The following is a 16482-nucleotide window of genomic DNA, read 5'->3' on the forward strand; positions in this document are numbered from 1 at the left end:
ACAACATTAGATCCCATTCGAGTTGTACAAAATAAAGTATTACGTGTAATTCATAACAGCGGGTGGTACACAAGAAACGAAGAGATACATCAAGATCTAAAAGTGGAAAGTATCCCAGTTATCATTAGGAGATTCGCTGAAACATTTTATAAACAGGCACATTCCCACCAAAATGTGTATGTATCAAAACTAGGAACTTATAACCCTCAGTACTACACAAGACATCGTACACCTTTGTTCCTCTTCTAACAGTTATCTGTCAAAAATTGTTTTCGCGCTGTTCATCCTGGTTATGACAGGAGTGCAGTATCATAAATGAACTACCTCTCAGCAATAAGTTTAAGTAATTAGGAACAGTCGGGAGATCACCCAAGATTTCGATATTGTATCCAAAAGTTGACGAATTAAAAAAGTTAAAAAAGAAACAAATTACAGATTCAAAAAATGTCGATAGAATGAACAGTAAATTCAAGTACAATATATAATACGGATATTTAGGCAACTTTTAGGCATTTATAAGTAAATAGGCATTTACTAGTGAAATAGGAAATTATAGGCACTATAGAATTCGCATATAATACTCACAATGTCTTAAAATGGATATGTAACCTAAAATCTTCCGCCTTCAGGTTAAGGATTAAAATAGCATATAGGCATAAATCCGCAGCTTAATAATAATAATAATAATAATAATAATAATAATAATAATAATAATAATAATAATAATAATAATAATACCACAGTCTACTATATACAGTCGCGAAGCTCAATATGTAGTAAAAATGCAAACACGGATAGTTGCCCACCACTAGGATCGCTACTATCGCCTCATCATCGCTGATCTCTCTCCTAGCAGCCGACAAAATATGTTACACTTTCGTTGTCGTGTTCTTTTGGAAAAATTAACACCTTCCTTCCATTATTGAAATATTAAATGCATAAAGTTAATTTATTATTTTAATGAAGTATATTAAATTCCACCATAAACTCGAAGATACCTGCAAGAAATAAGTTAATATAATTTTTGTTTGTGCAAAACGAACTGAAATTTACTACAATAGCTTCACTCATTCAAGATTATAGCGATAATTAACTATGAAACCAATAAATATTAATTTGCATTTCCCTTTACAACAATAATAATGGAAATATGAATTAATGGGAGTAACTTACGTGTACCGGTACTTGTAGTGTAGGCTTACGTAGTCATCAAAAAGTGGGATGAGGTTAAGCAATAATAATCACACCAGAATTGGAAATAAAACGTGATCAATAAATTTTATTGTAACAGACTTTTTCTACGTCTCAACAAATAAAAATAACAACAAAATTAACAGCTATAATTAAACATATCCTTTGAAGAAAAAGAAGGCCTAAGCAATAATAATCCCACCAGAACTGAAAATAAAACGTGATCAATAAATTTCATTAAACAAACTTAATTTTTCTACGTCTTTAGTAAAATAGCACATAAAATAATAACAATTTATAGCACTACAAACGTCTCCTCCTTGTCCCATATTATTATTGCATTAACATTTTCATTATAACCAATAACGAACATTTCACAAGCATCAATGTGAAATACGCAACGAGCTAGCACTCGATAGAAATACGACACAGTCCAAAGTCGACCATGGACAGTCTATTGTTTCTAGTTGCTAACCGCTTGGAGCGCTTTATCACGAGATTTGCAAAAAAACACCTCAAGCTTCGCGACTGTATATAGTAGACTGTGGTAATACTTCAAGACAGAGAACGACAAAAACTTCGGAAGGTGAAGAAGGCGGTGGAAGGAAGAACGCACGTTGGAAATGCATCGAACTGCAAGATTTGAATCCTAAATGCGGATACTGATGATGGTGAAGATAAATGCTAATCACCGACATAATAATACGTGTTCTGCAGTCAAAGAAGACACATCCTGATGCTGTCAGTGAACGGTTCCGCCTGTCTGCAGGTTCCTGCGACGAGCCTCCCATTTCCAGGAAGACAAGATGGCCATCTGCACTTCCCATTATGAGTGCCTTCCTTATCTTCATCTTTCCCTAAATCGTGATAATAAGTATAAATACATACGCAGCTTGAGGGTGCCGCAGTGTGTTCGCAGACATGCTGATGCTCGCTCTGGTAAGTCTTTCACTGCCTCACGTGTACATTGGCATTCAAAGATACCTGACCCCCGATAATCGATAGTGATCGATAATAGTTCGTTATGACGTACGGAATAGAGTACATTTGGGAAAAACTCAAGATTGGTGACATGATTAGAATAGAAAAAGTCAAGACTATGTTTATGAAACGGATACTAGGAGTCGGAAAAGCAGCACCATCCCGCCTTGTATATGAGCTCATGAGAGAGACATATTTCGTAGATGATATCAGATCGCAGCACTGGCTACCATCCACAGGACCCTACCAGGAACTGGTAAGCATAAGAGACCGGAAGAAGAAGGAGATAGACCTAGAGTTCTACACCACATCAGCCATGCTAGACGACAGCTGGACCAGGGAGTGTAGGAGCCAGAGACACGTGACAACAAGACTCGCAATACACGGGTTTCATCATAAAATATGTGTGAACAACAAGTTCCATGAACCGAACGAAGACTGCAAATGTGTGCTGTGCGGGCAAAGATGTAGGAAATACCACATCATAACGTGTGCGAAGAGAGTTAAACCAATAACAGACTATGGCAAAGACTAAACTTGGACATTAATGCTCAACTCGAGCGCATTTTTCTCATTATTATTATTATTATAGTTCGTGTAATTCTGGCTTCTTTAGTTATTATTTATATGGACAGATGGCGAAGATAATAATCAGTGTCGCCAATAGTACATAAATATACCCCGCATTGTAGAATTCAAAATGTCATCCTCTTCTAATGATCGTAAAAAGCATTAGAAAAAGCGGGGAACCGCTGATACTATCAATTATGAGAATAATTTATACGTAATCTACATCATCGTCTTCCCCAACACTTTTTACCCGTCCCAATTGAGAACTAGAGGAACTATTTTAAAGTTTGTCAATTTTTTTTTTATAAATTTGGTTCTAACTTTTCCCGTGGTTAGAAAGTTCGTTTACACGATGAGAAAATTGTAGTTGAGATATTTTTGAACACCGGTGTGCATGTATCACTCCGTGGGCCGGATCCTGACTTTAAAAATGGGTTATTAATTGAAACATATCGCATTTATAGGAATAAAACTTGAACATGCTGTATAGTCAAACAATGTACCCGCGAAAAATTCGTTCCTCAGGGGTAGTTTTTCCAAAAGTCGAAACAATCTTTGCTTTGAGATCATCAATATCCCTGGATTGCTGTGCATACACATCATTCTTTACAGAACCCCAAACAAAGAAATCCAGCGGCGTCATAATCAACTATAATTTACATCTCGACAAATATGTCCTACTATTGAGAATGCTATTTTAACATTTGGACAAAAATGTAGTCTATTGCTAAAAAAATTGAGAATTTGGACGTCATGTAATTGGTCACCACGACCTAACCAATTGATGTTGAATGTTATTCACGATCTTCTTTTCTTCAATGAGGTGGTGCGCCGTCCTGTTGGAACATCATACCCGTATTGTTTTCTTTTTGCAGCTGTGGTATGAAAAACAAACGTGATCCGTTACTGGAGAGCCATCGCGTAAAGCCCGAACACTTTGCCTGCAGTAGAGGTAAAGTTTCAGGCAACGTTGACAAGTTATGTGTGGTATAGCCATCTCTGCGGACAATCGTGTAAGACTCTTCTTGGGACTTGCTGTGATGTCAACGCTAATAGCAGTTTTGGTTTCGACAACACGCCTATGGCCACCAGAGTATGTCATCTTAAGGGTACCCATGAGTGAAATTACGAAATTCTAAACTATAAAAGCTAGATTTTAAAAATTTGTATCATAGGTGCACACTAATATACTGCAGAACTAAAACAAGTTTACATTTTTGGGGGACGAGTAATTCAAGAAGTTCTTTGCGTAAAATTTTTTTTTTCGGTCTCTAATTTGTAAATAGGCTCACATACTTCTTTAATCACTCATCTAAAATTTGTGTGACTGCAACCTGTGTATATTTTTGTGTGACTTTACTTTGTTTATGGTGTAATTTTTATTTTTATTTCTGTTAATGTATTTGTATTTCTGGTGGTGTGGAAGACAAAGCCTCATGGCCTTAACTACACCAGAATAAATAAATAAATAAATAAATAAATAAATAAATAAATAAATAAATAAATAAATAAATAAATAAATAAATAAATAAATAAATAAATAAATAAATAAATAAGTAAATAAATAAGTACGTAAGTAATAAATAAATAAGTACGTAAGTAATAAATAAATAAATAAGTACGTAAGTAATAAATAAATAAATAAATAAATAAATAAATAAATAAATAAATAAATAAATAAATAAATAAATAAATAAATAAATAAATAAATAAATAAATAAATAAATAAATAAATAAATAAATAAATAAATAAATAAATAAATAAATAAATAAATATTTGGGCTTATTAGATAAGCCCCTATAATTTTTTTAATATTGTACTTTTTTTCTTAAAAATAAGAAAAATGTATTAAGAAAGTGACTATTGAAATATTGTATTCACCATAAAACTCAGAGCTATTTTTATTCACTACATATCTGTGAACTTAAATACCGAGTTTGAACTATCACAAAATCTGCTTCGCAAAGAGCATTTTATAGGATTGAAAATGCTGAAAATTTGAAGTGTGAGAAAACAGCAATGAAAGATTTGAATACATTACTCATATTAAAATCCTCCTGGTTCACCAGTGAAATTTGAGAACATCTAACAATCAAAGTAGCGCGGTATATTGAAGCAGAAAATGAAAATGCAAATAAATCCGAATTGCTCAGTACAGTGCAAAACTGAGCGTGTCGCAGCTGGAATTTAAATCACCACGGGTCTTTTAAAATTGGCGATTACGTACCGGTGGTGCTATGTAGTATTTCATAATGCCAGAAAACAAAATTGTATATTTTTTTTTAGAGATTATCTTCAATATTCACTCATGAGTACCCTTAACAGACCACTTTTCTCAGACGTACGGTACCATAACCTTATTGACTTGTAATATTCATCAGTGGCGTAGGATGAAATTTTGAGCAGGGGAAGCTAACTCAAGTTGTCTTTCATGTACATATGAGAAAACGTATTACAAAAATACAGTCTTTAAATAAATAGTAGTCAATGTCAAGTCAGCAGTCGAAGATTGGTTGGAACCTCGTAAGTAACACCAATAAGGCATGACCTCAAATGGTACGTAGTAAAATATGATTTCACTGTTTACACATACAGTATCTCTAACAAATAGACATGTATACGTATAACATTAGCTCACTCCCTGTCATACTTAGAGAAATCACAATATTAACGGTCAATAGATACAGTATTAGTATCATTACGTATGTATGCATCTGTGTTTTGGTTATGTCCTTCATTGACAGCAAGGGAGTCGGTCATTTGTTTTCTAAATCACACTTTGGTCGTAAGTCAGTCTTGATAATAGAATTGTCCTAAAAAATTCAAGTAAATTGGTGTCAGGAACTGTTATTTCATTCATTATTTATTATATCAGCCACAATGCACACTAACACTTCAAGTGAACACAACTCACGAAAAGGGATAATTCGGAAACTACTTATTTTTAATGTCAAAGCTAGCTTCTTGCTAGCCTTACGACCAGGGTAGTTTAGTTAGAAAGGGATGGAAAATCTGCGGGGTGGGTTACACAGAAGAATGAGTGTAAGAAACCAGTCTGCTTGGAAGCTGGTGTGTGCAGGCTTCTTGTTTACTGCTGCATCACAAATCATCTTGAGCTGCCGCATCACAATATTTAACGCATAAATATAAACTCTATTAAAATTAATAAATAACTAGTGGCTTGTGCAGCAAATGCTGCTGCAAACTAAGTTCGTTAGACGTTCAAATAAACATTTTTCACATTTATTTTCAATGAAGAATACTTGTCTTTTTTATAGTTATTTGCTTCCATAATAATAAAACATACTCCATCTGAATGGATTTTTAAGGCCAAATACTTTTTCTTGAACTTATCCAACTTCAGTTTTTGAGTTTCAACGCGAAAACGCAAGTATCAATGTCAGGACGATAGCAGTAGCTATTTCAGGTCATTGTGGATTGTAGGCAAAAGTTAAAAAAATGTCAGGTTTGCTAAGCTTTCGAACAATAGCATTTTCGTATAGCTGCTGCATGTAGAACTTGAAATGTAGAGCGTAAAATCATTTTATCCTACTAAGAGGTCTTGCTGAAATGATCTGGAGACCAGAAAATTTTGTAGGTCTCTTATTTTATCAGTAAGTAATACCTTTTGATCTTTCCTTAGGAACTGTAATTTTTGCGCTTTCTCGAGCCAATACTGAAGACAATGACACATATCAATATCTACACTACACCGCCATTAAGTATATGAAAAAGATCCAACCCCACTGGGTTAATAAATATAAAAATATTTGATTTTTAATAATATATTATTATCTTACTTAAGTTTTGTAGTTTTATTTATAGCAGCCACTCAGTAAATTATAGAAATGAAGATCTAAATTAAGATATTCTCTACATTTACTTACATAACCACAAAACGTTTCGCTTTCATGTCATCAATATAGCATCAATATTATGTACAATTAATGAAAAATAGATGCATCATGATATTAACTACCGGTATAATAATATTTAATTTCTAATGGTAATAATGTCATCAAACCACCTCAAGTTTCGTAGATTGGAATATCCAATACACAGCTGTACTCAGAAAATTATACACTGCATAATCAGTTTTTAATAACAAATTGAATTGAGCTCTAAATATGTCGGCAATCCTGCAGGTCATGGCCTTCGTGTAATAGCCTATTGTTTATTGTAGTTTGTGTTTTGTTCTGAAATTCAATCAAGTCGGCCGTGATTGAATAAAATTAGTTCTCAAAACTGACAACAGATGAATTTTGGAAAATAGGAAAATTATGTAGGAAAATTGACATTTCACTGAAAACTACTACTTTTCCGAAAAACTTTGGGTTCCAAGCTTCAAAATGAGGGACCATTTATTAAAATCCGTTCAGCCGTTTTCCCGTAATTTCCATTACCAGTTCAAATTATATATATATATATATATATATATATATATATATATATATAGATTTTGTTCATAAACTGCAGGTTTATTATGAAATTATTATTAACTGGGGAAGCTGAGCTTTTTAGCTTACATTGACGCTACGCCACTGATATTCATACTCACGGTTAAAACGAAGTTGAACTGATGTTACACGTTCAAAATTTGCAAACCTTAACACACATTTCGCTAGTCGCCTGGCATTTTGTTTATTCAGTCATTGCTAAGTGGCATTCTGGTTTCTTTGGTTCGTAAAAGCAATGACAAAACTCCCGGGTTTTAACGTCATATAGAAACTAATAGGCTATAACTATAGTAACCTTCCTGATATAATTTTTATGGCGATTTTATTTAATGTGCTCCCGAACGGATCGGATTCTATTATACTGTGGTAAATTGACTACTAAAGATAAATGTGTTCCCTGGCCCTGCGCGACGTATGGGATTCGAGGTAGAGCTCACATGCTTTCTCGAATTCGACAAGAGGAAGTGATGACTGATTGATGCTGAATAGGAACAAAGTGAGTAGAATAGCTGAAGGGAAATCGTTGTATACAGGGTGTTTCAAAGGTGATGGTCAAACATTTAGGGATGAGAAATAAAAACGAAGAGAAGCGAAAAAGTTCCAGTAAACATCGGTGCGCAAATTAATCGTTTACGAGATAACATCATTTTATGCTGGTTGGGGCTCGCTGAATAGAAAGTACTAATTCCAACAAAAGCAGTGACAATTTTATTTAATTTGTCAATTACGAGACAGTAAAATCATAAATTTGGCTTCAACACCACAGAAATGTGATTAAAACATACACAAAGAAACTTTTTTGTTTGAGCAGTAGGCCTAGTGAAGTTCTGTGAATAAACAAGGTACAGTACAGAATGATCCTCTGATTGAGGTTCTGGCTGATATGTACATCTCACTTGACGATGTGTGTCAGAGGAAGAACAATTGTTTGTATGCATTTGAAGTCTGATTAGTGTAATATATAATATGTACTGACCTGGTTGCATCATAAGTGGTGTCTTCTTGGTATCACTTGTGAGGTTCAGACCTGTGTTCGGACAGTTGACTAAACAACAAGAGTACAGAATGAATTTGTTAACTGAAGAATTTCACAACAGATGTTCAAAATGCTGACCATGCACTTGAATGCATCTGTCTAGTCTTCTCCGGAAAGACCCAAGAATGCGCTCGAGCAATTCTGGGCCATTCTTCATTTGCTGGAAGGCATCTACAATCCGATGCTGCAATTCTTCAGGAGTGATGATGTCTGTTGTGTAAACTAGCCTTGCATAACTCCATACACAAAAATCAACAGGATTTAAATCCGGTGATCTAGGTACAGGTCCTCCTCTACCTATCCACCGTTCATCATATCGTCTGTTTAGACATCGTCCCACGCTTAGAAGGAAATAGGATGGGGAAGTGCGGCATAGTGCGAAGCATGAATGTTCGAGTCACTGACGACCCCAACAGCAAAAAGAATAAAATAAAATAAAATATATAAAAAGGCATTATCTTGTAAACGATTACTTTGAGGACCCATGTTTACTGGAACGTTTCTGCTTCTCTTCGTTCTTAATTCTCAGCCCTAAATTTTTACCATCATTTTTAAACACCCTGTACATAGATAGGCGGCGTGTCCTAAATCACTTTCTGCATAAAGAGTGGCGAAGATGTGTATTTTCGTGAACATCACGACATTCGCTTTTACACCATGTCATCTTTATTTTCGCACTGCTGCAGCTCTTGTCGGCAGCCATCGTGCTGGCAGTGGGCGAAGATCGGCAGCTGCCGGCGGACCGTGAAGCCGCCAGGCGGGCCAGGTACTACTTCGCATCGGACGTGGAGGACCACATGAGTGCCGTGAAGCAGCACCGCGACGAGGTCCGCGACGGCCTCAAGGTCCGCGGATCCTTCTCCTACAGCGACGGCTTCCATAGGCGGGAGGTCAAGTACGAGGCGGACGAGAACGGCTATCGGGTCATCAGGTGAGACTTCGCAACCAAATGTTGCTTATAAATAAATAAATAAATAAATAAATAAATAAATAAATAAATAAATAAATGAGGTAAATATTTCAATATGAACACAGCTAAGTTAAAATAGGATATTATGAAACAAGTTTGTAATGTTATACTTTATAATAGAAGTCAATGTTTAGGGAACGAGCGAATACTGTAGCCTATAACACTACAAACATGTTCCATACATTATTTTTTTTACGACAGCATTATAAGACAACTAGTGGCTTGTGTAGCAAATGCTGCAAACTAAGTTCATTAGACGTTCAAACAAAACTTTTTCACATTTATTTTCAATGAAAAATACCACATATTTTGAAAGTTACTTGCTTCCATAATAATGAAAAACTCCCTCTGAATGGTTCTTTTTATGCCAAATACTTTTTCTTGAACCTATCCGCCTTCAGTTTTTGAGTTTCAACGCGAAAACGCAAGTAACAATGTCAGGCCGATCAGTGGGTTTTTCATGTGGGAGTAAAGCAGTAGCTATTTCAGATAATTGTGAATTGTAGGTGAAAGTTACAAAAAGCCAGGTTTGCTATGCTTTCGAACAATAGACATAGCATCTTGGTATAGCTGCTGCGTTTAGAGCTTGAAATGTAGAGAGTAAAATTATTTTATCTTGTTAAGAGATCTTGCTGAAATAATCGGGAGACTACAAAATTTTGTAGGTCTCTTATTTTATCAGTAAGAAATATCGTCTTTCCTTAGGAACTGTAATTTTTGCGCTCTCTCGAGCCAATACTGAAGAGAATTACGTATATAAGCATCAACACCACACCGTCATTAAGTAATATGAAAAAGACCCAACGCCACTTGATTAATAACTACAAAAATATATGATTTTTAATAACAATATTATTATCTTACGCAAGTTTTGTAGTTATATATATTAACATCATGGCATTAACTATAATAATATTTCATTTCTAATGGCAATAATGTCATCAAACCATCTCAAGTTTTGTAGATTTTAATAACCAATACACATCTGTACTCAGAAAATTTCACACCGCAGAATCAGACCTGTACATTATTTTTAGTAAGTCTTGAAGTTTTTAATAACCAATTGAATTTGAGCTCTAAATATGTCAGCAATCCTGCAGGTCATGACCTTCGTGTAATAGCCTATTGTTTATTGTAGTGTGTGTTTTGTTTTATTCTGAAATGCAATTAGTTCTCAAAACTGACGAAAGATGGATTTTGGAAAATAGGAAAATTATGTAGGAAAACTAACGCTTCACTGAAAGTTACTATTTTTCTGAAAATCCTTGGATGCCAAGCTTCAAAATAACGGGTCATTCATTAAAATCCGTTCAGCAGTTTTCCCGTAATTTCTATTACCGGTTCAAATTTATATAGATTAATAAGAAATGACATTAGATTTGTAATGATGGAAAGTTTTATTTCATGGTCTATGAAGAAAGAGGTTGTTATGGCAACAATGATGTATTAAATATTAAAACATGGCAAATCGTTTCATAATATTAACTTTATGGCACAAGTTATGCCGTCATAACAGAAGTCATGACGTTTTAATTGCCATGGTAATATTTTACACCACTGCTGGTACAATAATGTAGCATATTATGAACGATTTTCACTAACGATAAAGATTGTTTATAATGCTGGAATACAAAAAATTGTTTATCCATGACCATAACGAAAAACATGCCTTTACTAAATACTTTTGCGTGTGTAAAGTAGGCTTTTATTCAACATTACTTTATTTCACTAGTGAGATAAAGACTTTACCTCACAGTTTGAACTTTATCTCACAGTTCATTAGTATTTTCCTAGTACCCGGGTACACACGTATACTTTTCCATTGAACTATTACTCAAGAAGTTAATATATTAGTTACTAGATGTCACTACCTCTACTTCTTTATTACCATTTCTTAAATATACATACACTCAATCTCCTCCTCTTTTCTCTATCTGCTACGTCGTAATTTGTACATTACATCCATATCTAATATGCATCTTTTCAAAAATTTGTAATAATTCACCTTTTGGGATGCGAGGAGACTTGAACCTACGAAGTTGGGTTTATAGGATTTTAAAAGAACACGCGTTAGCCAACTGAGCTAAACAGACACGATGATCAATTAAGTTTTAATATTCCTCTTAAGTTTACAGAAGTAAAATGTGAAATTATTTTAATCACATTAGTCCCGTGAACACTTCTAAATAATCCCTGAAACTTCAAAAGACGAAAATAAACGTTTAAAGTGAAAAAATATATATTAAAATTATATAATTAATTATAATTTGTTATTTATCCAACGCCTTAGATACCATTCTTTACTAATCATGGCCTCCTACATCATGACCTACCTAGTAACGTATTGATTCTAAAATCCATGCTATGGTATGTGATTACATGCGGACTTATTTTCAACATATTTTCTTTTATAAAACATAATTTTTCGTTATGGTCATGGATAAAATTACGTATGGTACTTGTGAGCGTGATCTTCATTGCGCTCGGCTGACGCCTCGTGCTTAAATCTTTCCACTCGTGCAATAAAGATGCACTTACCTCACAAGTACCATAAATAACTATTATTTATCAAAAAGTGAACAAATTATTAGTGATACAAGTGTTAAAAGTGTGTAATCAAGGTGTACAGAAAATAAAGCAAACTTTTTCTCCAACAGGGATGAGATTCAGCCCTTACCTGGACCAAAAGTGAATCCTAAAGGCACAAATTCAACTCCCGTCGTCATGGATGGCGCAGAGATTCGTAATAGTCTGACCAGAGTACCTGAAGAAAAGAAATAAACTCTCAATTCATGTATTGTTATGTCTATCAAGTATTTAAGTTTTAAATGAAGTCTCTTACTGAACAATGTGACGGTTAGTAAAAAATAAACTGAGTGTATAACAATGTAATAACCAGAATAGAGGAACCCAAAACACTAAAAACCAAATACCACTTTATAGGACCACAGTGAACTACTGACTTACACGAGTAAAACACTTACTGAAAATGATCTCCATAAACGCTGACATAAATACTTGATATGCTTATTTTACTAAAGGGATTAATTGCAAAAATGCAATTAAAAATATTGTAAAAAAAACAATTCCGAAATTTTCTCGGCGATGAATTTTTCAGCATTACTGGTAGGCCTATCGAAAAAAAAATTGAAGTCATTATGACGTTTTATCAATTTCGAAACTACTTTTTTTTAAACATATAATAATCCAGTCATCCAAGGCCTACAGTAATTAATGACGTAACCGTATTAACAGAAAGTGTGACCAGTTTTCTCGAATGCCAAGGGCACAAACGTTTCACGTTAAAGTTGCCCCCCTGCAAGCTGCTGACAGTGTTTAAACGGTTATTTAATGATGTTGTATCACCTACGTGGTTATCTTGCGTCGCCTTATATTTGGGGTAAATATCGGGCGAGAGGGGCACCTGCCAAGTAATTAATTGGCCGAAGCGGGATTCGAACCCCGAGACTATACCGGTGCCCTCGCATAATGTTACATCTCCAAAGTAGATACAGAAATTCCCACAAAAAGCTGCCTAAGCCTCTAAGGTTGCGAAATTAAAGCCTGAATAAAAAAGTACCTATCGTAGAATTGATTAGCCCAAAGCCGTGATAGATACGTAGTGCTCACTCAGGTGGCGCAGACCTTAGCTTGCATGTCACGTAACAGGGTAGGAATTCACGGAGGACGGCACCCCAACCACTCTCTCCAAGTACATTCGTTGTTTCTTAAGAGGGTACATCCATCTTTGTGTATTACAAATAAGGACAAAATTAAATATATATTTTCTCATAAACTAGAAAATGTATCAAGCTCAGAATTCACTGCCTCTATTTACAAAAGAATATGTGCAGATAATAAAACTAATACATAATTACCTTCTTTAGTTGGTTATTTTACGACAATGTAACAACATCTTAGATGATGAGATGAAGGTGATAATGCCGGTGAAGTGATTCCGGGGTCTAGCACCGAAAATTACCCAGCATTTGTTCAAATGGGTTGAGGGAAAACCCTGGATAACACCTCGATCAAGGAACTTTCCCCGACCGGAATTCAAACCCGGGCCACCTGGTTTCGCGGCCAGACGCGCTGACCGTTACTCCACAGGTGTGGACACATAATTACCGGTAATTAAATATTCAAAATGGCGTCAATGAGAAATACATCCGGAAATCTTTTCCGCGCCTAGTTTCCATACAATATCTCTCATTAGAGTTTTATTATTTCTTTTACAATCTATAGTTAAATCATATATCTAGAAAATGTACTAGCATCAGTTTTGTAACATGAACGGTTTAAATAATATAAAATATTAACTGTCCTAAAAGTCACAAACTTTAGTACTCATGAAAAAAAAAATAAATAAAAAACATATTTTTGACACAGATACATCTAACGTTCTGATATATGATCCAGACATAAGATTTAAGAACAGAATGGAAAAAGAATCATAGAAAAATATTGAGGATTATGGAAATTAGTTAGGAAACGCTTTACAACTTCATTTTTCATGGTCGCCATTTTCAATATTTCATTGTCGATAATTGTAAATTATTTTTAATATCTGAATAGTATTTCTTAAAGCAGAGGAAGTGAATATTTAAGATATAAATTTTGAATTTAGCGCACTTTGACAAAAAAATAATCCATTTTGTCCGTAAAGGTGCTAAAAGGTAGATTTATTCATTAATTCATAGTGTTCTGTCCAAGGACAGGTCTTTCACTGCAAACACAGCATTCTCCAGTCTTTTCTATTTTCTACCTTCCTCTTAGTCTCCGCATATGGTCCACTTATCTTAATGTCGTAGAATTTGGAAACCTTGATCAATGTCGTAGGGCTATATTATTTCATATCTTTTTCTGTCCCGAACTCTTTTCCCGTTCACAATTCCTTCCAGTGCATCCTTCAGTAGGCAGTTTCTTCTCAGCCAGTGACCCAGCCAATTCCTTGTTCTCTTCCTGATCAGCTTCAGCATTATTCTTTCTTCATCCACTCTTTCCAACACAGCTTCATTTCTTATTCTGTAGCCTATGTCTATTTCTACGATCCATTCTTCTCCATATCCACATTTGAAATGTTTCTAATCGTTTCTCTTCACTTCGTCGTAATGCTTATATTTGTGCCCCATACAATGCTACACGCCACACAAAGCACTTCACTAGTTTCTTCCTTAGTTTTTTTCCAAAGGTCCGCAGAAGATGCTCCTTTTTCTACTGTGAAAAGACTCATTATGTCATGTTTGCAGTTTTTCTTGGGAAAGGTAAATGCTGTAGCTTCCAGTTGATTTCCGCACGCCACTCTCCTTTCGCATCTTAAAAGATCCCAGGAGGCCCCAGCATGGAACTGAGAAGAGTGGATTTGATTAATTAGGTCTTCCGGACTTCACTGAAATTCACCGCAATTCTATCGGGGTTTTTGAGCCGATCAGAGACCGAGAAATCCCAATTAGTCTTTGCCCCTTAATGTAACATGCAAAGTAAGTTTTCACACAACGAGTTTCGCTGCAAAACAAAGAGGGGAACAACTTTCTGATTTCATTATTGAAATATCAAAATAAAGCAACTGTGTTCTGGGAACAGGTCGCGAGAGCGGTGTATTCAGACTGGCTCTCTTGTGTGATCTTTAGAAAAGGAAAACATGTCACATGAACTTACACAATGGTTGATGAACAAGAAGATGCCAGGATTGTTAATACGAAGCGTAGAAAGGTTTCACTCCATCTGAATGAGAAACATGCTGTTGAACAACTACTCTGTGACCGCCACACCATTAAGATGTATCTCTCGACACACGTTACTTCGTTTATTTAAAGTTCCCACATCTATCTATCTATATATATATATATATATATAATGGAAATTACGGGAAAACGACTGAACGGATTTTAATAAATGACCCCTCATTTTGAAGCTTGGAACCCAAATTTTTTCAGAAAAATAGTAATTTTTAGTGAAATGTCAATTTTCCTACATCATTTTCCTATTTTACAAAGTCCATCTGTCGTCAGTTTTGAGAAATCGGTAATGGCCCTTGCAGAATAAAACAAAACAAAACAAAACACAAACACACTACAATAAACAATATCACACGAAATCTATGATGAGCAGGATTACTGACATATTTAGAGTTCAGATGGCTGACATAATGCTAATATGTCGAGCTTCATTTGTGTAACTTTTTCTGAACTTTTCTATAATATTGGTTATTAAAAACTTCAAGATTTACTAAACAGAAGATTCTCTGGTGTATAATTTTCTGAGTACAGCTGTCTGTGTATTGAATATTAAAAACTACAAAACTTAAGAATGTTTGATGATATTATTACCATTAAAAATGAAATATTATTACAGTGAATGCCATAATGTATTTGTCACCAATTATACAGATTAAAGCTTTATTGATGATATGAAAGTGAAACCTTTTGGGGTTATATAAGTAGGTGTAGAGAATATCTGAAGTTAGATCTTCATTTCTATAATATTTACCGAGTAACGGCTATATAGTAATCTATACAAAACTTCCGTAAGATAACAATATTGTTATTAAAATGAAATATTTTTATAGTTATTAGTCAAGTGGTATGGGTCTTTTCCATATATTTAATGCCGGTGTGGTATAGATATTTAAAGCTGAAAGTTAGAATTTATAAAACAGTTATGCAACCGGTTGTTCTTTATGGTTGTAAAACTTGGATTTTCACTTTGAGAGAGGAACAGAGATTAAGTATGTTCGAGAATAAGATACTTAGGAAAATATTTGGGGCTAAGAGGGATGAAGTTACAGGAGATTGGAGATAGTTACACAACACAGAACTGCACGCATTGTATTCTTCACCTAACATAATTAGGAACATTAAATCCAGACGTTTGAGATGGGCAGAGCATGTAGCACGTATGGGTTAATCCAGAAATGGTATAGAGTGTTAATTGGAAGACCTGAAGGGAAAAGACCTTGAGGGAGGCCGACGTAGATGGGAAGATAATATTAAAATGGATTTGAGAAAGGTGGGATATGATGGTAGAGACTGGATTAATCTTGCTTAGGATAGGGACTTGCAAAATGTCTGGTATTCTTCATTGGAAATAAATTTGAAAAATTTTAATTTGAATTGTAATGAACTTAGTTTGTAGCATTTGCTGCACAAGCCACTAGTTTAATTATATTTTGAGTAGGAAGGCAGCTTAGGTTTCGGAATATTTATTATGGGATTGTGTCACACTCCCCAGTACAAGAACCCACTTTCGAAGGATCAAATCCATCCACGTTCCCCAT

General features: G+C 34.7%; 1 protein-coding gene across 1 annotated transcript; it reads left to right on the forward strand.

Annotated features, from left to right (window-relative positions):
- The first annotated feature begins 2102 nt into the window (after positions 1 to 2102).
- Positions 2103 to 15016, forward strand: LOC138691261 (uncharacterized). The gene is made up of 3 exons (XM_069813089.1): positions 2103 to 2130; positions 8923 to 9167; positions 11864 to 15016. Exons 1-3 carry the CDS (start codon positions 2113 to 2115, stop codon positions 11985 to 11987), a joined length of 387 nt encoding a protein of 128 aa, XP_069669190.1. The 5' UTR covers positions 2103 to 2112; the 3' UTR covers positions 11988 to 15016.
- The last annotated feature ends 1466 nt before the right edge of the window (positions 15017 to 16482 follow it).

The sequence above is a fragment of the Periplaneta americana genome, chromosome 16 (genome assembly GCF_040183065.1).
Source record: "Periplaneta americana isolate PAMFEO1 chromosome 16, P.americana_PAMFEO1_priV1, whole genome shotgun sequence".
NCBI lineage: Eukaryota > Metazoa > Arthropoda > Insecta > Blattodea > Blattidae > Periplaneta > Periplaneta americana.

Excerpts from the sequence above, each read along its gene's own strand:
- LOC138691261 (XM_069813089.1), top strand. Across the intron at positions 9,168-11,863 it reads AACGGCTATCGGGTCATCAG|GGATGAGATTCAGCCCTTAC; the intron begins GTGAGACTTCGC and ends TTTCTCCAACAG.